The 22,193-nt window shown below is 54.6% G+C and overlaps 5 protein-coding genes across 5 annotated transcripts; 3 read left to right on the forward strand and 2 right to left on the reverse strand.

Moving 5' to 3' along the window:
- Positions 1 to 3,840, reverse strand: GLN4 (glutamine--tRNA ligase). Its single transcript, XM_076641486.1, has 12 exons — positions 3,487 to 3,840; positions 3,202 to 3,273; positions 3,001 to 3,121; positions 2,834 to 2,927; positions 2,512 to 2,738; positions 2,392 to 2,411; positions 2,235 to 2,302; positions 1,983 to 2,163; positions 1,644 to 1,896; positions 1,505 to 1,552; positions 747 to 1,423; positions 1 to 592 (listed from the first exon to the last, which is right to left on the reverse strand). Exons 1-12 carry the CDS (start codon positions 3,797 to 3,799, stop codon positions 78 to 80), a joined length of 2,589 nt encoding a protein of 862 aa, XP_076494590.1. The 5' UTR covers positions 3,800 to 3,840; the 3' UTR covers positions 1 to 77.
- Positions 3,841 to 4,068: 228 nt separating this feature from the next.
- Positions 4,069 to 5,035, reverse strand: BDY24DRAFT_443307 (uncharacterized protein; the record flags this gene model as incomplete). The annotated part of the gene is made up of 3 exons (XM_076644754.1): positions 4,069 to 4,161; positions 4,264 to 4,336; positions 4,497 to 5,035. The coding sequence occupies 3 exons, from the start codon at positions 5,033 to 5,035 to the stop codon at positions 4,069 to 4,071; spliced, it is 705 nt and encodes a 234-aa protein (XP_076494591.1).
- A 282-nt stretch (positions 5,036 to 5,317) lies between these two features.
- On the forward strand, positions 5,318 to 10,780 carry BDY24DRAFT_396740 (uncharacterized protein). Its single transcript, XM_076641487.1, has 20 exons — positions 5,318 to 5,543; positions 5,617 to 5,637; positions 5,757 to 5,863; positions 6,274 to 7,656; positions 7,723 to 7,785; positions 7,863 to 7,933; positions 8,018 to 8,122; positions 8,199 to 8,220; positions 8,289 to 8,338; positions 8,416 to 8,531; positions 8,612 to 8,768; positions 8,857 to 8,979; positions 9,054 to 9,102; positions 9,184 to 9,188; positions 9,273 to 9,467; positions 9,531 to 9,650; positions 9,729 to 10,038; positions 10,189 to 10,291; positions 10,382 to 10,394; positions 10,483 to 10,780. The coding sequence occupies exons 1-20, from the start codon at positions 5,343 to 5,345 to the stop codon at positions 10,578 to 10,580; spliced, it is 3,312 nt and encodes a 1,103-aa protein (XP_076494592.1). The 5' UTR covers positions 5,318 to 5,342; the 3' UTR covers positions 10,581 to 10,780.
- A 1,311-nt stretch (positions 10,781 to 12,091) lies between these two features.
- Positions 12,092 to 15,779, forward strand: MEF1 (Mef1p; the record flags this gene model as incomplete). The annotated part of the gene is made up of 14 exons (XM_076642765.1): positions 12,092 to 12,141; positions 12,284 to 12,365; positions 12,494 to 12,689; positions 12,822 to 12,910; positions 12,993 to 13,069; positions 13,195 to 13,350; positions 13,565 to 14,084; positions 14,199 to 14,297; positions 14,386 to 14,529; positions 14,655 to 14,954; positions 15,042 to 15,261; positions 15,349 to 15,495; positions 15,577 to 15,599; positions 15,690 to 15,779. The coding sequence occupies 14 exons, from the start codon at positions 12,092 to 12,094 to the stop codon at positions 15,777 to 15,779; spliced, it is 2,193 nt and encodes a 730-aa protein (XP_076494593.1).
- Positions 15,780 to 16,770: 991 nt separating this feature from the next.
- BDY24DRAFT_396747 (extracellular metalloproteinase) lies at positions 16,771 to 21,496 on the forward strand. Its single transcript, XM_076641488.1, has 12 exons — positions 16,771 to 17,074; positions 17,516 to 17,647; positions 17,964 to 18,696; positions 18,786 to 19,008; positions 19,138 to 19,291; positions 19,436 to 19,615; positions 19,743 to 19,788; positions 19,904 to 20,020; positions 20,111 to 20,290; positions 20,373 to 20,607; positions 20,704 to 20,803; positions 20,897 to 21,496. The coding sequence occupies exons 1-12, from the start codon at positions 16,802 to 16,804 to the stop codon at positions 21,005 to 21,007; spliced, it is 2,484 nt and encodes an 827-aa protein (XP_076494594.1). The 5' UTR covers positions 16,771 to 16,801; the 3' UTR covers positions 21,008 to 21,496.
- The last annotated feature ends 697 nt before the right edge of the window (positions 21,497 to 22,193 follow it).

Here is a 22,193-nt window from a genome sequence, read left to right on the forward strand (position 1 = left end):
CCGAGAGAGAGATACCATTGAGATCGAGAAAAATGCTAAGCTAAGAAACATGGAAGCAAAACCAAAGAGAAGCAAATCTAAACCGTCTTCTTCGAAGTCATCTCCTTCAACGAAACGATCCTATTCAAGATCAACACGTCCCCTTCCCTCCTTCCAGCCTTCACCTCCTCTCCTTCCTCCAAGCAACCCAACTTCGACTCCTTGTCCACCGTGAAGTACGCCACCCTCAACCCCTGGAACCTCACGCACTCCAACCCAACCAACTGATCCACCGTAGCCACAGGCGTATCGTCTCCTTCCTTCCTCTTCGTCTCCCCTCCCTCGATCGTCTTCTCCGCTCCCTTCGATTCAGCCAGAGCCTTGGCCGTTCGTTCCTCGGATTCCTTTCGAGCGTCGATCATGGCCTTCTTGGCGAGAGACCAGAAGGCGGGTTCGATCATGGCTCCTTTGACGACGGTGAGCGAGTTGGGGTTGATGTCCTTGAGGTAGTCGTCGAGAGCGGCGGGGTCATCCGAGTTGAAGAGGGGGTTGAAGATTCGAGTTTCATCGATGATGGTTGGGGAGGAGGAGAGGGGGTCGAGGGAGACCCATTCTGAAGAAGGAGAGAGGGAGGAAGGAAGGGGAAGTCAGTTCGGGTGTTTCGACGCGTCGATGTTGAAGGGGATGAAGAGACAAGGACGACGCGTCTCTCGTTCGAGCGAATGAAAAACGAAGAAGGAGAGACGACGGAAAGGTTTGGAACTCACGGATGTAAGCCTTAGGCTTCTTGGGCTTCTCATTCTCCAACCTCACAATCAACTCCACCACCTTCCCCTCCCCATCGACCTTCACCTCCTCGCACGTCACGGGGAACGGCGCTCCCAACAGCCCCACCGTCTTCCCCGGAGCCATCCTAAAGTAATCCTTCGAATCCTCCATCCTGAAATCATCCTCGTCGATGTAGAACGTCTTCGTGAACGCAATCTCGTAACTCCCCATCTTGGGATCCTTGGGATGCAACGGCTTCTCCGCCAGGACCCTGTAGCCCTCCGGGACGTTGGAGATGGTGCACTTGATGGGATGAAGAACGAAGTTGAGTCTCGGAGCGGAGGATTCGAGGTAGGAACGAACGGCAGATTCGAACTTGACGAGTTGGATGTTGGACGAGGAGGTGGAGACTCCGAGGGATTGGATGAAGGAGATGATGGCACCTGGAGGGATTCCCCGTCGACGAAGAGCGATGAGGGTGTACAGTCGGGGGTCGTCCCATCCGTTGACGTAGTTGTCCTCGACGAGCTTCTTGATCTTCCGTTTGGACATGACGGTTCCTTGGATGTTGAGTCGACCGTATTCGGACTGACGGGGCTTGTAGACTTCGAGAGCGTCGCAGAGCCAGTCGTAGGATTCTCGAGCTGTGATGAACTCGGTGGTGCAGAGGGAGTGGCTGCGAGAGAGGAAGAAAAGAAGGGGAGGAAGAGGTTCAACGAAACGAGACGCGTGCTTTCTCGGTTGGAAGGAGACGTACGAGATGTTCTCGAACGAATCAACCAAGCAATGAGTGAAGTCGTAGGTACTGCATCAAGCCAAAGAAAACGAAGCATCGTCAGCAACTTCGGTTTTGCCTCGCGTCGAGAAAGAACCTCGAACACGACGCGTCGACTCACGGGTAGATACACCACTCGTCTCCAGTCCTATGATGCGTCGCAGGGACAATCCTGTAGGCCACTCCATCCCACATCTGAGGGTTCCCACTGTTCAAATCCTGCTTCATCCTCAACGTCGCCTCTCCCTTCTTGTACTCTCCCTTCCTCATCCGTTCAAACTCGACGAGCGACTCCTCCACGGGACGAGATCGATGAGAGCAAGCGGTTCGGGCTTGGGATTCCTTGCCTCCTCGGTTGATGAGTTGTTCCTCGGCTGTGAACGATGAAGAAGCGGGAGAGAGGAGAGAGGTGAGCGTTTCGTCGTAGACGCGTCGAAGAGAAGAGGTGAGGAGAACGAACCGGTACAGTGACAAACGTAGGCCTTGTCTCGTCGAATGAGCTCGGTAGCGAGGTCGTAGAGCCGCTGGAAATGATCGGACGAGTAGGTGATGGTCCAGGGTTCAAATCCGAGCCATCGAACCATCTCGAGGATGGACTCGAAGTATCGACCTTCCTCGGCGGAGGGGTTGGTGTCGTCGTACTGCGAATTTAGAGGGACGGGAGTCAGATGGAAGAACGAAGGGGAAGAAGAGGAGGAGGGACGAAACTCACTCGAAGGTAGGTCTTTCCTCCGTGGTAGGCAGCGTAACCGAAGTTGACGGTGATGGCTTTCGAGTGACCTAGAGGGAGAGAGGAAGAGGGAGACGGGAGGTGAAGGAAGGTCAGCTTCCAATTCCCCCTTCGACGATTCTTCAAGCTCAGTACCCACCGATGTGAAGGAATCCATTCCTGTTCAACCCAAAACATCACACGAGCGATCAGCTCCAGCTCGTCGAGACCTCCCTTCCTTCGCGTCGTCCTCATCCCTTCTTCTGCTCTTTGTACTCACGGCTCAGGAGGGAACCTCGTCATCACCCTTCCACCTGTAGCCTTCAAATGCTGCTCCCTCAGCTCGGGATGAATCTGAGGGTTTCCTCCAGGAGCGTGAAGTCTCGAGAGCCACCCTTCGGTGAACATCGTCTTGGAGTTGTCGAGAGCGGGAGCTGGGACGGCAGCGGACGAGGAGGAAGCGGGGGTGGTGGTAGCAGAAGCGGCGGCTTTGGTAGGTTTGGGGGCCTGTGGAAGTGAAGAGAGAGAGGGTGAGAGTCCGTTCGGGGTGGGTGGAGGGAGGTGAAGACGAGGAGATGGAGGAGAGAGGGGAAAGGACGGACGTTGTTCTTCTTCTCTCGAGCAGCTTCTTTGGTACCGAACCGTTCGAGGAAAACAGCTTCCAAAGCGTTCTTCACATCGACTGCAGAAGCCCACCTAAGAAAAGGGAGACGAAACAGTCAGCCGAGGGAAGAACGAAGGAAGCGAAAAAGTCGAGGTCGAAGCTCACTTCAGATCCGTCTGCTTGAGAGCTCCCAGAGCCTTCCCGAGATCGTCCCAGCTCGAAGGCTTGATGACATCAAACTGCTTGGAGACGAGGTCAGGGATCTCAGCGAGGGAGATGTTGATTCCTGCAAAAGAACGGCGAAGACGAGTCAGCGAGGGAGGAGGAGGAAGGGAGAGAGAGGAAGGAGGGAGGGATTGAGCTCACCTACTCCTCCGGCTCGTTCGAAATCAGCGTCGTTCAAGTCCCTGGGGTGAGTTTCGACGTATTTGATTCCGGCTGTTAACGAAAACAAGAGAAAAGTAGAGCGATGGTGAGAAGAGGAGAGAGAGCTCAAAGGGAAGAGTTGAGCTTCGTTTCCTCCGTCCCTTCCCTTCCGTTCGTCTCGACCTTCTCTTCCAGCACGCACCACCCTCCCCTGCGAACTATCCACCCCAGCCCACCTCCCTTCTGTGTCTGCCTGAAAAGAAAAGAAAAAACCCCGAGACTGACCCAAAACCATGTCACTCCTCGCAAACTTGCCCTCGGCAATCTTGCTCAACACCCTGACCCTCCCTTCGGCGTCCAACTTGGCTCCTTGAGCGATCAAGACGAGCACCATCTTGCCCTTCTCTTCATCCCACGTGTACGCTTTTACGGCTTCCTCTCCTCCCAAGGATTCGACCAAGGAGGAGAAGAGAGCGGCCTGTTTGGCGTTCCGAGCGACCTCTTCAGCCTTGAGAGCCGAAACCGAGAAGGAAGAAAAGAGCGAGATGAGAGATTCTTGGGAAGCCGTCAGAGGCGCGGGGGGAGCTTTCGGAGGCATCGTCGTCGGAGGGAGCAAACGGGGGAGAGCGTCGGTGGTGGTGGTTGCGGGAGGAGAGGGAAGGGGAGGGAGAGTCAGGGGAGATTAGAAGCGGAGTCTGAATTGTTGAAAGCGTGACTCGTCTTCTCTCGAGAGTTTTTACTCTTGCTGGAACAATCCTCGCAGAGGGAAGTGGTAGGAGAGTAGGCCATAGGTATCTGCAAGATCGAACCCAAAAGAAAACAAACACCTCTTTTCCCTGTACTCGAACGCGTTCGAACCAACCCGAATCAAGCAACCCTCTCGTTCCGATACCGACTCAGCGCTTGCTTCGCGAAGAGGTTGGGGAAGGAGCAGGAGAAGCGGGTTCGGCAGAGGGGGCACTGTTAAATCGAATTGAAAAAAAAACGGGTGAGACAGAGCAAAGCGAGAGAGCGGAGGCGAGAAGACGAACGACGCGTCGCCTCGACTCGACTTCGACTCACCTTCTTCGTCGAGATGCTCTGGATGCATGAAAGGCAGAACATATGGCCGCAGTTGATGATGTGAGGGTCTGAGCTAAAATACCAGACGAGTCAAAAAAGGGTCAGCAGAGTGAGGAGCAAGGAAAAAAAAAGCGAGACGAACAACTCTTGAAGACACCTTAATTTCCTCCCCACGAGCACCAAAAACAAAGCATCAGCGAATCCCTCCGACCTCTGCACACGACGTTACCTACACAGGACACTCAAACTCCTCGTCCCTCTGCTTAACCAACGCGTCCTCCTCCTCCCAAACCGGTACTTTCGCGATCGCTTGACAACTCTCCTCCTCCTTTCCCAGCAACCTTCCAACCTCATTCTCTTCAACCCATCCCGTGACGAGAACTCTTCCATCTCGTCGACCTACCAACGCTGGGTCGTGGACGACTAACGGACGCGGAGGAGGAGTCGGAGGAGATGGGACGGGAGGAGGATCGTGGTAGAGATGAGGCAGAGGATCTACGATGGGGAGGTCTGGGAATTGGTTGATCGTATACTCGGGTGGAAAACAAGAGAGGGAACCGAAGGAATCGAAGTCGGAAGCGAAGTGGAAAGTCGGAGGGGGAGGACGAGATGCGTTCGAGGTCGACGGTGGAGGAAGAGGGCGACTCGTTGTTGAGCGGCTGGATGGAACGATGGGAAAAGGAGCAGCAGTGTGGATAGCTCTTCGTTCGGGAGGACGAGGAGCGGACCTGGCTATGGAACTCCAGGTGGGTTGGGAGGTCGTCGTGGGCATTTGACGAGAGGACGGTGAAGGAAGGGAGATGCTGGCCGTTTGAGCTCAAACTCGCGAAGAAGAAGAAAGAGTCTTTGCGAGCTGTTTGGCTTTTTTTCTTTTCTTTTCTTCGCTCCTTTTCGTCGGACTCAATCCCCTCGAAACTTAGATCGACTGTTCTTCGGGGTAGGCAGTTGGACCCTGTTGGAAACTCTTTAGCTTACAATAAAAAAAAGCGGCAAGAGGCCGAACCTGGTCCGAAACTGAATGAGCAATCGAGCTCCTCGTCTCCTCCCAACCTCTTCCTCCCTCCTTCCCTCTTCCAAAGATGTCGGAGTCTCCCTCCTCCTCTTCCCATACCCATTCGCACGCCCACAACGGCAGTGGTGGTAGTCACAAACGAGCGCACGATCACTCGGAGGACGACGGTGGTGCTTTCACGGCAGGAGGAGGAGGAGGAGGCCATCCTCCAGCAGCTTCGTCGAAACCAGCGGGAGGGAAACCTCTCAATAGGACTTCGAGAGCTTGCGTGAGTTTGGTTCAAGCGTTCGGTTAGCGAGGTGGACTATGAGCTGACTTTAGTTGTATTGGGGTTTGGGTAGAACAACTGTCGAAAACAAAAGGTAACAGAGAGCAAAGGAAACGAGCGGTCTCGTGGCTTCTTCCCTCCCCTTCTCTCTCTCTTCTCTCTCTTCAGAGGGATTCAAGCTGACCTCCCCTTTCTGATTCCGTGGTTGTATAGATGCGATGCATAGGAGCTGAGGATCCTCCTTGCAAACGATGTCGAAACGGATCTCTCGACTGCCTGTTTGAGAAACCGTTGAGGGAAGGAGCTCCCTTGGGCGAAGAGTCAGTCCAAGCTTTCCCTTCTTTCTCGCCTCGCTTCTTCGGCTTGGAGCGGTGTAGAGCTCAGGAGGTTCGAGAGCGCTAGAAAGTGGGGTCGATGGTGTAGGGCGAGCTGGATGCGGTGGAGAGAGCTTGGAGCTTGAAACGGGGAGGAGAGGAGAGAGCTCGAGATCCGTCGACTCATCTCGAGAGCAAGCTCTTGTACGCGTTTGGTCTCTCTGCTCTCGATGGGGAAACTGGGCAAGGAAGCTGCATCTACAGCAGCTCTTCTCTGATCCTCCGACTCTAATTGCTTCGGACGAGAACCCTTTGAACGTTCAATCGACTCCCCAAGCTCGCTGACCTTCGCGCTCCTTCGCCTCCTCCTCCCTCCCTTCCTCCGTCTTTCCTCCTTTTCCCCTGCCCAACTCCAGACGGATCAAATCCCTCGAATCTCAAGTCACCTCTATTCAGTCCACCCTCTCGGATCTCGTCTCGACTCTCAAGGCCGGTCAGCAGCAGCAGCAGCAGCAACAGCATCAGCAACAGCAGAACCATCCTCCTCCTCCTCCCCATCAGCTGGGTCCCATTTCGGCCTTCTCCCCGTTCGACCCAACCTCCCAACTCCATCAGCAGCAGCAGCAGTTCCAGCAGCAGCAACGACAGCTCCAGGGATTCGACCCTTCTCAGTACGCCTACCCTAGCTCTTCAGCTTCGACCTCGGCCGGACTCGCCAGCATCGGTCCTCGAGACTTCTCGCTCGACGCGAACGGGAGGCACAAACGAGAACAACCTGCCTACTCGCCTGGAGGAGGACCTCTACCGGAAGGAGGACTGCCTGGGATGATGGACGTGGATCAAGGAAGGGTCGGGAGGATGCAGAGCGTCGAGTCGCCAGGTCAGCAGCATGGGAACGGAACTGCGAGGAGCAAGTCGATCTCGTCCGAGTCGTCTCGAGGAGGTCACTCGTCGTTGGACGGAGGAAACAACGGCAACTCAGTGAACGGGAGTGTCTTCCCAGCAGCTGGATATCGAGGATCACCCTACAACCAACCTGCGACCAACTCTCGTCTCAACGCAGCCGCCTCTGGATCTCGACACGCTCCTCTCGCCATCTCGGAAAACCACCCTTACCCTCTCCCTCCCCCTATCCCGAGAACCATCTCCTCCTCCGGAACGTCAGCCTACCTCCAGCCTTCTCCAGCGACCTCAGCTACTTCGCCGTTCAACTTTTCCCTCGCAGCCTCTGGAACTCTCCCCGTGCCTTCCTCCATTCTCCGAAACACCACCACCAGCTCCTCCAACCCAGCTCAACAGCAACTCCCTCTCCCCCACCACCCTCACTTCGCACCCATCTACCCTCCAGGAGGAGCCAACCCAGCTTCGACCTCCCAGATCTACCCCACCCACCTCTACACCGCTCCCGCCCAAATCTCCTCCACTCGAACCACCCCTGCCGGCTCCGAAGCAGGCGACGTCGACTCCGATCGAGAAATCGAGCTCCCTCCTCAAGCTCTCATCGCTCCGCTTCGGTCCATGGACTTGCCTTCCAACTCGACCTTCTCGGTCGAGGAACGAGACGCGAGTGGCAACTTGATGCTTCTTGCCGGACGAGCAACGAAACGAGCGAGGTTCTTGGAGGATGGGGATGCGAACAAGATGAGGGCGAAAAGGATGGAAGGGAAGGATGCGGCCTTGGGCGATAGGGTCAGTCAAATGTATGATTTTGGACCGCCGAAGGGCGAAGGAGGGAAGTTCTTGGGGTGTATCGAGGTGGGGATCGTAGGAGTCGAGGAGGCGAGGGAGTTGTTTGATATGTGAGTCGTTCGAGAACACTTTTGCGAGATCGAGGGAGGCTGACCCACGCTATTCTCTCGCCGCAGTTACTGGAACGGAGCGTCGAGATTCCTGGCCGTTTACGATCCGGCGTTCGACACGTTCGAAGAGTTCGTCCCCGCCCTCTTCCTCTTCTCCTCGTTCCCTACAAGGTCTCGTCGAACTGACCTCTCTCTCTTGAACCCAGCCTCTGCGTCCGTTCTCCCTTCTCGATATCCGCCATGTGCTTCGTTGGTTCTCGTATACGAGACGGAGGAGGTGCGTCTCTCTTCTTTCCTCCCCCAGTTTCAACGCTCGTTTCTGACGCGTTCGTCCTTTCTTTTTCTTTCTCGCCTCTCGCAGGAAGGAAATCGGATCTTCAGATCCAGCTTTGGATTCACATTCGAAGGATCTCGCAGGAAACGTTGTTCAGAGTGGCGACGAGGATCGAAGCGGTTCAGTCGTTGAGTGAGTTCAGGTTCTCGCCCTCATTCGACGCGTCTTGAAATGGAAACTGATCAGTTTTCTGCGTTGTTTCGATCAGTTCTTACTGCTGGTTGGAACGAGTGAGTCTGGTTATATCGGTCTGGGATAGTACGGAACTGAAAACTGACACTTCATCCTCGTTGTAAAGCTCTGGTTGGTTAATCGGAGGACACGCTGTTCGTTTGGCTTTCGAGATCGGTTCGTCTCTCCTTCCTCCCTTTTCTCTGACCCCTCCACTTCCGAGCTCACCATCTCCCTCTCCTTCCTCTTCTCAGGTTGCCACACCGCCTTCCAAAAGCTGCTGCGACTGGGAATGGGAAGAGGGAAAGCTGGGAAAGAGCTCGAAGAGCAACGGCCGCTCGTCACGATGGCTCGAGTTTGGTTCTGCCTCGTGAGTCCCTTCGTCGCTCTTCTGTCTCCCCCTCTCCCTCGAACGTTGAGAGCTGATATCCCTCCCTCTTCGCTCTACAGTACATCCTCGAACATCAAATGTCCTTCGGGAACGGTCGACCTCCCATTGTTCGGGAGGACGAAACCATCAAGCGATGCAGGGAGTTCTTGAACCATCCTCTGGCGATCGAGACGGACTGGAGATTGATTTCGACGGTGGAGATGATGGCCATTCGATGTGAGTCGCATCCTTCAGCCTAACACGGACTTAGCTCGAGGACCGACGCGTCGAATGCTGACTTCATTCGTTTGCGTTACCGTCTCAGCTCCTCTGCACCTTGAGTTGACTTCTCAACCCGAGAAGCCTGTCGATGCCAACACGCTCATCAAGGTTCAAGCTGCCAACCTGCAATTTGCGAAGTGGTTCGAGGAGTGGGATACGATCTTTGGTGAGTCGAGAAAGAACGGAAGAGCGAGGGGGATGAACTGAGCTCACTTCTTTCGTTTCGTCTTGGTTATGAAGCCACCAAGTTCGGGGATACGGAGGATCTGTTTTTCCGAGAGTCGCTTCGGTGAGCTCTCTCTGTCGAGTCGCGTCCGAATCTTGTCGGAATCGAAAACTGACCTCTTCGGTTCCTCGCTTCCTTCCACAGAATCCGTACGTCTCGCCTCGATATCATCTCCTTCGACTAGAGCGACCTTTCGTCTGACGGGATCCTCGCTACCTTATTTCATCCTACAGAAAAAGCCTACGCCGAGCTCTTCCACAACTGTACCGCCCTCAGCGACATTCGAGGACCAGCGGACGTTCCCAACATGATGCCTTCCCAACGAGACCTCGCCATTCGAGCTCTTCGAAACGCTCAGCAGTGCCTCGACATCTGTCTCCGAGGGAAGGGATACAGGAAAGGGTTGACTTACGCTGTTCACTACACTCGTGCGTCATCCATCTCTCTTCGTTTCGTCCTCTTTGTCCTGACTCCCATTCGTTTTGCTTTAGACGTCTGCGCCGCCTTCGCTGCTAGCTTGCTCGTCCGACTTGCTAGGATCTTCCCCAGCGAACTCGATCTTCGACAAACCGCTCGAGACGTCGAGGAGCTCGCAAAGATTCTCGCTTCAGGTTCGTCCCTCGTCTCCTCTCTTCGCTCTTCCCGCTTGATCCTCGACTGACTTTCTCTCGTACCCCTTGCTCTCCCAGTCCCCGCCGGTCGATACGCTCGCTCGCTCCGACTCACCCTCCGCTCAGCTCGACGACGAAAACTCATGCCTCCTCCCTCCGTTCCCGCCTCACCAACCTTCCGAAACGGTTCCATCGGAGGAGCTACCCCTACGGCTTCAGGAGCCTTCTCCCCTTCCAACTTCATCAACTCTAACAACGGATACACTCAACCGACACCTGTGGCTTCAGGAGCGACGAGTCCTCAACTGGGACAAGAGATGGAGGAGGAGGAAGAGAGTCCTCAGGCGGATTTCACAACCGAGTTTGACTGGAGCTATACGGCTGATATGTAAGTAGAACAGGCTCTTTCGAGGTGGTTGGCACAGAGTTTAGGAGATATGACTAGTTGGGGTGGAAGGGGAGGAAGGAGAGGAAGGAGAAGGAGCGAAACGAACGACGAGCTGACCCTTCCTTCCCTTCTTGCTTCGACGCTTCGCAGGATGGATAAGGTTGGACTGAGCTTGGAAGCTGGAGGAGAAGTTCCTCTCTGGCTGCATGGATCTGATATCGGATCGAGTCAACTGCCGAGTTCGGGAATGGAGGTCAGTTCCTTCGCTTCGATAAGTGCTTCTCGACGCGTCGAACTGGACCTGACCCTCGTCTTCCCCTTCCTCCTTCTTCTGTCCCTCCAGAACTTCTTCCTTCGTGAGTCCAACCTTCTCTCTATCCTATGCCGGATCGCAACTTGGTCAACTCGCTGACCTCGTCTTCTTTCGCCTCTCTCCTCTGGCAGCAACCGACCTCGACTTCCGACTCACTCGAGAAAACGACGACCTCGCTTCCGCTCTCAACCTCGGCGGCGGAGAGGGAGGACCTGGAGAGATTTGGTGAATGCCTGGAACCACGTCTCCTTTCTAATCTACTTGCCTGCTTTTCGGTTCGTTTATCGTACTCGCTCGCCTGATCTTCTTCGTCCTTTGCTTTCGCGTTTGCTCTGTTCTTATTCTTTCGCTCTTGTTTCGTTACGCTCTTCTTGGTTCTGGTTGTGTGTGTGTGTGTGTGTGTGTGTGTGTGTGTGTGTGTGTGTGTGTCCTTTTACGATGCTCATCTCTTCTCTACATCTTGCTCTGTTCGCTGTGGGAGACCTCAGAGAGTCGACGAGAAAACGTCAAGTGCCGGTGAGCTCGAACGTGCGGAACAAGGAGGACACCAAGCAAGGTCGCAGAGTCGATGAGGTTCTTCTCCCTCAGGAAGAGAGAGAGGGAGACATGGAGAGCGTCGGTGAATCTCTGCTACTTGGGGGTGAGAGAGAGGCGGAGTGAGGTTCGAGGGAGGGAGGTGCTGCTGGTCTGCAGGTCGATCAGGCGCTGAGAGACGGAGGAGGTGCCTGGGGACGCGGTGAAGCGAGGTACGGGTCGGTTCCTTGAAGGGTTTGGTGGATACCGAGAGGGATTTGTAGGCGAGTTTGAGCGTCGAGACAGTTTGACGAGGAGGGAGGAGGTTGGAAGGAGACCGGGAAGCGAACTTGTCGGCGAGCTCACTCGAGAGAAGAGGCTTCTCGGCGAAGAGTCAGGCATGGAGAGGGAGGCGAGGATACACGAGGACGAAGACAGTTGAAGAGGGCACTCCTGCGAGAGAGCGAAAACGAGGGAGGCAGAGGGAGAGGATGGTTGAGGGGAGGGCCAGACTTGGTCTCTCTTTGCAGCTTGATCAACGGAACGATGAGATTACTGAGCGGACTGCAGTTAAGTCAGCAGGAGTCGCTCGAGAAGGAGACTTTTAGCTTCTTAAAGGAAGAGGGAGAAGAAGGCTGTCGAACGACGAGGAGCGGGAGTCGGATCCGCCTGAGGCGAAAAGAGGAAGCCGCTGAGATCGAGAGACATTGAGAGTTCACTAGACGAGTTGCGTAGGGCTGGAAGAGCGAGGACTCGACTATACCTCCGTCCTTCTCGATGGTCGAGGTTAGAGGGAAGAAAAGAAAACGGTCTTGTCGGAATTGAGCTTCGCGTTTCCTTCCTTTTCACCGTCCTCTCTTCTTCTAGATCTCTAACGGCCACCACTACTCTCTCCTCCCTCCTTCCCTTCGCCCTTCTTCCCTTCTCTTTCTCCCTGCCTTCGAACGAATGGCTTCCTCCCTCACTCGTCGTCTGGCATCGGCTCAGCGAACGTCGTCGTCCTCCTCCTTCCTGAGCCTCTCCTCCTCCTCCTCCCTCCCTCGGGCTGTCCTCCTCGCTTCTTCCACAAGATCGAGCTCGACCTCTTCGCTGCTCTCCTCTCCTCGGACTCTTCGACCTTCGTTCGCTTCTCTCGGAGGATCTCGTATCTCTCGGAGATCAGCTTCGACGGAGGAGGGAGAGGCAGCAAAGGAGGAAATCGTCTGGCCAGAGAGGATCTTGCCTGTCATGACCGAGGCGGACATCAAGTTCAGTAGCAGGCAGAGGAACGTGGGAATGTGAGTAGCCTCTTCCTTGATGAGATCTAGGTGCGACAACGAGCTTCGTAGTAGAAGGGACGAAGTCGTCGAGCTCATCGGAAGGACGGAACGTCCACTTTTTTTCACGAAGCTGACCTCCTTCGTCCTTCTCTACAACCAGCTCGGCTCACATTGATTCCGGAAAGACCACTCTCACTGAGCGAGTCCTCTTCTACACTGGTCGAATCGACGGTATTCACGAGGTCAGTCCGACTTCTTCCCTCCCCTGTCGAGCTCCCTTCACCAAAGCTCAAGCTCACCCTCCTTCCTCCTCCTCCCTTTCATCTTCCCTTTCCCTTCCTTTCCTTTCCTTTCCTTTCCCACCTCCCAGGTCCGAGGTCGAGATGGAACTGGAGCCAAGATGGACTCTATGGATCTCGAGCGAGAGAAGGGAATCACCATTCAGTCGGCTGCTACCTTCTGCGATTGGGCGGCCGTTCCTCCTGAGAAGGTGGGCACTGAGCTCGATGGTGCTGGACCCAACAGAGGAAGGGAGAAGTTCAACGTCAATATCATTGATACCCCTGGTGAGTACAGTTTTCTAGAGAGAGACATTGGAACAAGAAAACGATGGAGATGACTGAAAGGGAGCACTGGGCCAGGACGTCTCCGTCGAGCTGACTTTTGACCTTCGACTCGTCTTTGCTCTTCGAAAACAGGTCACGTCGATTTCACCATCGAGGTCGAGCGAGCGTTGCGAGTATTGGACGGAGCTGTTCTGGTGCTGTGTGCTGTTTCTGGAGTCCAGGTGCGTTGTGATACTCGCGTCGAGATGACCTTCGAGTCAAACGAGATCGAGCTCACCTCTTCCCTCTCCCACCTTCTCGCAGAGTCAAACCATCACCGTCGATCGTCAAATGCGTCGGTACGATGTACCTAGGATCTCTTTCATCAACAAGATGGACCGGTGAGTCTTCTTTCCCTCCATCATCCTCCTTCAGCTCTCCTCGATTCGACCTCGAACGACGCGTCTTCTTCTCCCTCCCTTTCTCCATCGTCCTTTCTTCAAATCCTTCTTTTGACCTTTTTCAGACAAGGAGCCAACCCCTGGAAGGTCATCGATCAGATCCGACACAAGCTGAGGAAGCCAGCCGCTGCTGTTCAGATCCCTATCGGACAGTACGACGGATTCTGTGGAGTCGTGGATCTCATCAGGATGAAGGCTACGTACTACGAGGGAGAGAAAGGGTGAGTTCTTCGTCTCCTCCTGTCTCTAACTGGCGAACTGGGTTCAGTTGCGGGAGGAAACGTTCTCTGGAGCTGAGGAAGAAGGAGAGGAAAGGGACGGGTCCCTTCACGACCTGCTTTTGTCCTGTCTTCCCGACCTCCAGCTCGCGTCTCGCTGCCTCCCTCTGTCGATCAAAAACTACCACTGACATCCCGCTCTCTTTGTTCTTCGCAGAATCGTTGTCCGTGAAACCGAGGTCCCTTCGGAACTCCTCGAGGAAGCCGAAACCAAACGAGCAGAACTCATCGAACAGCTTGCCGAGGTCGATGAAGCCATCTCCGACTCTTTCCTCCTCGAACAGGAGATTACCACCCCCGAAATCGTCGCTGCCATCCGTCGATGCACCATCAACAACTCCTTCTCTCCCGTCTTCATGGGATCCGCCATCAAAAACACCGGAATCCAAGCCCTCCTCGACGGAATCGTCGCCTACCTCCCCGATCCCTCAGAAGTCCCCGCTCAGGCTCTCGACATCTCCCTTCCTACCAACGCCCCTCCTGTGCCTCTGGTGCCCGCTGCCGATGCGAACTTGGTTGGACTGGCGTTCAAGTTGGAGGAGGGGAAGTTCGGACAGTTGACGTACATGAGGATCTACCAGGGAACGCTGAAGAAGGGTGGATACATCTTCAACGCTAGGACAGGGAAGAAGATGAAGGTGCCGAGGCTGGTGAGGATGCACAGTGCCGATATGGAGGTGAGTCTTCGTCTCTCTCGTTTCGTTAGAGACGCGTCGTCATATTCGCTTCGTTCTTCTCTCGACTCCAGAGCTGACCCCTTCTCGTCTCGCTTTCGCCTTCATCGCTCACAGGAAGTTGATTCCGTTGGATCTGGAGAGATCTGTGCCATGTTCGGAGTCGATTGCTCGTCGGGAGACACCTTCACCGACGGTCAAACCACCTTCTCGATGGTGAGTCGTCTATCTTTCCCTCTTCTCCCTTCTTATGTCGATCTGACTCAACTAATCTCTGTTGCTTCTATCCTTCTTCCGAATACAGACCTCCATGTTCGTTCCCGAACCCGTCGTCTCCCTCGCCGTCCTCCCCGTCGGAAAGGAGACTCCTCAGTTCTCGAAGGGACTCAACCGATTCACCAAGGAGGATCCTACCTTCCGAGTTCACGTCGATAAGGAGTCGAAGGAGGTTCGTACATCGCTTTATTCTCTTCCTTCTTCCTCGTCATCTCGAGCCTCAACGAACTCGTCGCGTCTTTTCTCCTCCTCTCGTCGGCTCGTGCTGACCTTTTCGCTTCTTTCGCTTTCTCTCAGACCATCATCTCCGGAATGGGAGAGCTCCACCTCGAGATCTACGTCGAGCGACTGAAGCGAGAGTACGGAGTCGAGTGCAAGACCGGAAAGCCTCGAGTCGCTTTCAGGGAGACGATCACCCAACCCGCCAAGTTCGAGTACACGCACAAGAAGCAGACTGGAGGATCCGGACAGTACGGAAAGGTTAAGGGATTCATCGAGCCTATGGAGTTCGATGCTGAGCTCGGTTCCGACGTCGCCTTCGAGTCGAGGATCATGGCTGGAACGATTCCTGCCGCTTACATCCCCTCGGTCGAGAAGGTGCGTCCTGTCTCTCTTGCGCTCTTTCCTTCTTCTCCTACATTCCACGCTGACCTCCCGTCAACCTTTTTTGTCTGCTTCATCTAGGGATTCCGAGAGGCTCTGAAGAAGGGATCTCTCACCGGATCGGTCGTCACTGGAGTTCGATACGTCCTCGAGGATGGAGCTTTCCACGCTGTCGATTCGTCCGAGTTGGCTTTCATCACCACCGCCCTCAACTCCTTCCGAGAGGCTTACGTCAAGGCTGGTCCCGTCGTCCTCGAGCCCATCATGAGTGTTGAGGTCGTCGCGCCCACCGAATTCCAAGGTTCGTCGCGTCTGTCTCTCCCTTTGTGGTGCCATCTTTTCGGATTCAAGGCTGACCGTTCTTGCTCCTTCGGCTTCTATTTTACAGGAAATGTCATCGGAAACTTGAACCAGCGACGAGGCACGATTCACGACACCGAGACGAGGGACGAGGAGTTCACCGCCGTCGTCGACGTCAGTCTGAACGACATGTTCGGTTACTCGGCTGCTTTGAGGGGTATGACCCAAGGAAAGGGTAAGCAGCACATCTGTCCTTCACCTCGTTTCCTCCCTTTGCTAACTCGCTCGCCTTTGCGCTCTTCTTCCTTCCTCTCAGGCGAGTTCAGCATGGAGTACAAGGTCGGTCGCGTCTTTTCTTCCTCTCCCTTCTTCTTCGCCTTTTCGACCTCGCTTCCGTTCTGATCCGTCTTTTGCGTTCCAATTCCACAGGAGCACGTCGCCGTCAACATGGGGAAGCAGAAGGAGATGATGGAGGAGTACCAAAAGGAGCTCCAGGCGAAGAGGGACGCGAAGAAGTAAAGCTGCTGCTTCCTTCGTTTTCCTTTCCCGTTTGATTCTAGACTCCATCCCGCGGGAAGGAGAGAACGGTTCCCTCTCCATCAACCCATTTTTAGTTTTCACTCTCATTTCCTTATCTTTTGGGCTCCCATCATCTGCATCGTTTCGTCTGCCCCTCCATGTTTCTTCGCATCTTCACCTCAGCTCTCTTTCTTTGCTTTGCACGACTGTTACGCTTCCTCGGTCAGGTTTTATACTATATACTAGATATGTCTACCGATCCACCACCCCCTCTTGCCTTTTTCGTCTTCCCCGTCCACGCGTCTCGATAAGATAAAGAGGCTTTGGAGCCGCCTTCTTCTTTCACCGTAATACTCAACTTCCCAAAGAAGGACTTTTTTGCGAGCCCTAGGAGGGATTCGCCTTCCCGGATTCGGAAAAGCTTTCGTCGACGTTCAAGAATAGCTTGGGAGAGGACGACGCGACGTTATTCGAGGCTTTGAAGGAATTGGGAAAGGTGGCAATCGGGAAGCAGGCTCAGTAGACTAGGAAACAGAGCAAGCATTTTTTGATAGAAGCTCTTGTTCTTTGAGCATTGGGGAACTCGCGGTCGAGCTCAACTTTCCTGATTCGGCTCGTCGCGACGAGACTAGTAGTTGTGCCCAACCTTTCTTTCGTAAGATCGTGAGCTTTCAAGCCAGCGTTGTCGTCCCCAGCTTCTCACAGACCGAAGTTTTTCTTTGAGAAGTGAGATTCTTGTCGAAGACGCGTCGCGACGCCGAGTGTTGGTCCCTCTCTCTCTCTCTCCTCCCTTCAGCTTGGACCAAACTCTAACAAAGATCAAACAAAGATCTCACTCAGCTGACCTCTTCTCGGGTAACCAGTCCTTCCAAGTCAGGGCAACGGAAAAATCTTAAATGAAAAAGAACTCTCGATCCTTCCGCTGCGATCCGGCGAAACCCAGCCCTCGACTCGCTTCCCTCAGCCTTCTGCCCTCCACCCCCCACCCACCCACCCACCCACTCCCCCTTCCCCCCCCCAATATGCTTCTGCCCCTCCTCGCTGCCACCTCTCTCCTCCCTCTCACTGTTCTCGCTCATTCGCACCACTCCTCCAACGCTGCTCACTCGCACGCCAACTCTCGAAAGACGCTCTCGTTTGGTCCAGCTCATCCTCACGCCAAGTTCCACACTCACCACCACCGCGAGTCCTCCTCCTATGCAAAGAGGGCGGTCGTCAAGGACGGAGTCACCGTCGCTAAGGAGTGGATGAAGAAGGAGTTGCCTCAGGGCACTCAGTGGTTCGTGAGAGACGATGTGAGTTCAAGTCGTTTGGTTCGATTCGGGAGGCAGGAGGGTCTCGTGTGGCGAGCTTCTCCGAGACCTGTAGGATTCGTTTTTTTGGGTGAAGAGGAGCTGGTATGGAAGATCGAGACATACACTCGACCGTAGTAGAAGAAGTCTTATCAAAAGAGGAAGAGGTGGACAAGAAAGGAAGGGAAGCTCGTCGTGCTGGCGAGCCCGATAAGAGACTCCCCCTCCTTCCTTCCCGATCGAGCTCCTTCCTTCCCTCTCTCGATTGACCACGCATACACCGACTCCTCTCGTCGCTTCTTCTACATATCCTCCTCGCCACCACCTTCTCTTCTCCTCCTCTGCTTTGACTCACACGACTTCGATTCGTGTCTTGAATCCTCCTCACCTCATCTGACGCAATCCCCACCGCCCCTGTCTCTCCTACCTCTCCTCCTCTCGCAGTCCTACACGGACAAGAACACCCTCGTCACCCACGTCTACGCTCGTCAACTCGTCAACGGAATCGAAGTCGTGGATGGAGATATCAACATCAACATCGATGCCAACGGGAACATCCTTTCCTCGGGATCCTCTGTGAGTGCATTCATTCAGCCCTCGCTCCTCTCTTCTCGTTTGGTTCTCGTTTGGAGAGGGTTGTTGTTGTTGTTGAATCTGTCGGACGAGTTTCACTGGTAGATGTACCGTTCTACTCGAGAGGGAAGAAGTGCGAAGCCAGGCCGATCTATAGGTCGGTCGATAAAGAGACGACTAGCTCTCGTTCCTCGCCTTCCTTCCCCTCTCCTCGGGGTCCTCGAAGCCTCCTTTCCTTATCTCTCCCTTGCCACCTCTTCTTCCTCTTCCTTCGTCTCTTCTCCATACTTGGAAGCTGACTTTATCCCATTCTCCTCAGTTCTACTCCGGACCCATTCCTTCCCTCAACACCGACGACGCTCCCTCTCCTTCCTCTCCTCACTGCGCTACCCTCCAAGAAACCCTTACCACCGCTTCCAAGGAGTTCAGATCCCTCCTCTCATCCCTCTCGTTCCAGGAGGCTTCCGAGCACCTCATCCAGTACGGTCACGACCAGATCACCTTCGGAGCCGTCGACGACGCCGAGGAGTCTTCCGTCAAGTCTCCCGCCGACCATGACGCTCTCGCTAGGATCTCTCAGACCGTCAAGGAACTCCACCGAACCGCTCAAGCCATGTGCCCTCTCTCCACCCTCGCTAAATCCGCCCTCACCCAAACCATCCACTCTCTCTCCACTCCTCACGCGGCTCCGGCTCTCCTCGCCTTCATCGCTCTCGTCACTCCCGATACTTCCCTCGCCTCTCGACTTCACGACGCTCCTCAGGAGTTCCTCAGCTTGATCTCATCCGAGTTCGAGCACTCTTTGCTTCCCGGTGGAGCCGAGAAGAGAGTCGAGGTTCTTACGGGAGTCCCAGAGGCGATCTCGCCCGTCAAGGCTACCGTCGGTTGGATCCAGGACGCCGAGGACGGGTTGAAGATGGTTTGGAGGTTCGAGGTCGAGATGAAGGACAACTGGTACGAGGGAACTGTCGATGTCAAGACTGGACAAGTCGTCGGAGCCGTCGATTGGGCAAGGGACGCTCCCAGCCCAAAGAAGGGAAAGACTCCTGCTCGTACGTCCTTTCCAGCGCATACATCTCCTTCTCCCGTCCTCACGCTGACCTCCCCTCCCCTCTCTTTCCCTTTATTGGTTCGTCTACAGCCTCCGTCGAGACCTACAACGTCTGGCCTTTCGGAATCAACGATCCCGTCTCTGGAGAACGATCCATCCTCACCGCTCCCTTCGACGAGATCGCTTCGCCCTACGGATGGCACTCCTACCCTGGTCTCCCCGAGCCTTTCACCTCTTCCACTCTCGGAGTCACCGCCAAGGGTGGGTGGGTCAACACTACTACTACGATTGGAAACAACGTTTTTGCTCAGGAGTGAGTCTTGCTTTCGTTCATCTCCGCGTCGTCTGTCCTGCGACCCGACCCTTGTCGACGACTCGACGCGTTCGAAGGCTCCGAAACGCTAAGCTGACTCTCTTTTCTCGCCATCTCTCTTCGCAACAGGAACTGGGAGGGTCAATCCAACTACATCAGCAACTCTCGACCTCTCGCCAACTCGTCCCTCCTCTTCGACTTCGAGTACGGAGCGGAGGAAGGGTTGAGGCCGAAGGAGTACGTGGATCTCGCCGTCACTGAGCTTTTCTACACCTGCAACATGGTACGTTCCAACACTATTTCCTTCCTTTCCTTCCCGTCTCTGCCTTCTTCGTCGTCGTTTTGTATCGTCCGAACTGACTCCGCTCCTCTCTCTCTCTTCCCTCTCTCTCCCTCCCCTCCCTTCTCCCCCTTTCGCTCCCTTCAGTTCCACGACCTCACCTACCGTCTCGGATTCGACGAGCTCGCCGGAAACTTCCAACAGTCCAACTACGGTCGAGGTGGAAAGGGAGACGACGCCGTCATCGCCAACGCTCAAGACGGATCGGGAACCAACAACGCTAACTTTGCGACCCCTCCCGACGGTCAGCACGGGAAGATGAGGATGGTGAGTTTAACACACCGTTATTGTAGAGGAGGAGGGAGGAGAGTCGGAGGCGACGGAGTGAACGAGAACGAGTGACGACGAGATCGGGTGACTTACGCGCCTTTCTTTTGGTTTGTCGCTTTTCTAGTACGTCTGGGACACCGCTACTCCTTACCGGGATGGTGATTTGGAAGGTGCGTCTCTCCTTTTTCTCGTCAATGCCCCGAACTCGAGCAATCGAGCTTTCGAGAACGACCGTCGCTGACTCTTTTGTCTCCCTCGTGTCCTGTTCTTCATTCGTTCTCGCAGCCGGTATCGTCATCCACGAGTTCGCTCATGGTCTTTCGACTCGTCTTACCGGTGGACCTGCGAATTCTGGATGCCTCGGATGGGGAGAGGCTGGTGGAATGGGAGAGGGATGGGGAGGTACGTCGTCGTGGTCGTCTTCTCTTCGCCTTCGTTGACTCAGACTGACCTCCTCGCTCTCCTTCCCGCTGTACGTTCGTTCATCCACAGACTTCCTCGCCACTCAGATCAGAAAGCCCTCGGCCAAGTACTCCGATTACCCTATGGGAGCTTGGGCTGCCAATCGAGAGGGAGGAATCAGGAACTACCCTTACTCGCTCAACGAGACCATCAACCCCAGCACCTACAAGACCCTTGATAAGAGCGGCTATTTCGGAGTTCACGCTATCGGTTCGTCCCTTACTTCTTTCTTCGTCTGCTCGGCTTTTTCCCTCTCGAGACTGACCTCTCCTCTTCCGTCTCTCGTCCTCAGGTGAGGTCTGGGCCGAGTTCCTCTTCGTCATGACCGAGGCTCTCATCGCCAAACACGGATTCTCAGCCACCCTCTTCCCTCCTACCAACACCTCCATCGCCAACGAGTACTACACCTCCGTCGCTGAGGTCAACGTCGCCGGAGAGCTCGTCAAGCCTCTCGTCCCCAAGCACGGAAACACCCTCGCCGTTCAGCTCGTCATCAACGGAATGAAGTTGCAGCCTTGCCGACCTTCGTGAGTAGACCTCCAGCGTTTTCGGTTGGGTTCAAGGAAGAGGAGAAGAAGTGACGACGAGCTGACTTCTTGTTTTCGTTCTCATTCGACTTTCAGGTTCTTCGACGCTCGAGATGCTATCGTTCAAGCCGACAAGATCCTCACAGGTGGTGAGAACGCTTGCGAGATCTGGACCGCCTTCACTGAGCGAGGACTTGTACGTTTCTCTCTCCTCCTCTCCTTCCTCATCTTGTTCTCGACGCGACCCTTGCTGACCTAATTTCCCCTCGTTATTTCTTCGTTCTCACAGGGACCCGAGGCTGCCCTTCGAGGAGCTACCCCTTGGGGAGGAGGAATCCGAGTCGAGGACTACGAGCTTCCCAAGGGAATCTGCAAGAAGGCGAAGAAGGTCGTCGAGTAAATCCTCACGCTCTTCCCTTCCTCTTCGTCGTTCTCGTCGGTCAACTCACAACCCTCAGCAACCATTATCACCACCCTAGCCAGCATCCATCCATCCATTCTCGAATCATCTTTTCGTTTGTTCTCGTTTCTCGTAGCATCTGTTTCCATTCTCTCTCGCACTCGACGCGTCCTCTCCCCCCACCTTAGCTAGACTCCTTTATCCTTGCTCCCCTCCTCTTCGCTCTTCATCTCTTCTGTCGTTACGGGTTTAACTCTCTTAGGAATGGAACCATGGATTTCACTAGATAGGTAGTAAACGGTAGGGCGTAGGCCAGGATTGGTTTCTTCGATGGTTTGAGTCGGGGTGGTGTTCGATCGTTCTCCTTCATGCTCGTTGTATACGCTGTCCTCTCTCTGATTCGGTTTCGTTATAGTCTCTCACTTTGATTTGTATTTCATAGAATCGAGGTGGAAGAAATGAAGTGCGACTGAGAGAGAGAGGGAGGGCAAGGGAGTCCTGGGTTGATCAGCAAGTTACTGCGATTTCCTCAGGCGACGCGCCTCGATTGCTCCGTAACTATACACCAACTCGAGCCCAGAATGTAGGAATCTCTCAGCGTCGTCCAGAATACGTTCCAGGGTAATTAAGACTATCGGGGGATTCTGGGTAGCAAATTTAACGACCCAGCTTGGTGAAACCCTCCTCTCCCAGCCTCTCTCGTCCGAAACAAAGGATTGCTCCGTAGCTATACACCAACTTGGACACAGAATGTAGGAATCTCTCAGGGTCGTCTAATATGTAATACAACGAGATTAATACCGTCGAGGTATGGTGGGTATCAAATTTGAACGGCAGCGTGGGCCAAACCTCTCGTCTCCCAGCCTTTCTCTCGCTCTCAGGCGACGCGCCTCGATTGCTCCGTACCTATACACCAACTCGAACCCAGAATGTAGGAATCTCTCAGGGTCGTTCAGAATACGTTCCAAGGTACTGAAGACCATCGGGAGATTGTGGGTAGCAAATTCTGACGACCCAGCTCAGTGAAACTCGTTCAGCCTGCGCGGAGGAGAGATTCACTGCTGGATCGAGGGTACTGAAGCTGGATCAATTCCGTTACTCGTAGGTACTTTTGATTACTGAATGTTTGTAGAAAACCACTCGCCGGCGATCCAGTAGCAAATTTGGCGACCCAGCTTCATGAAAC

The sequence above is a fragment of the Mrakia frigida genome (assembly GCF_051309035.1).
Source record: "Mrakia frigida strain ATCC 22029 unplaced genomic scaffold BDY24scaffold_26, whole genome shotgun sequence".
In the NCBI taxonomy this organism is placed as follows: domain Eukaryota; kingdom Fungi; phylum Basidiomycota; class Tremellomycetes; order Cystofilobasidiales; family Mrakiaceae; genus Mrakia; species Mrakia frigida.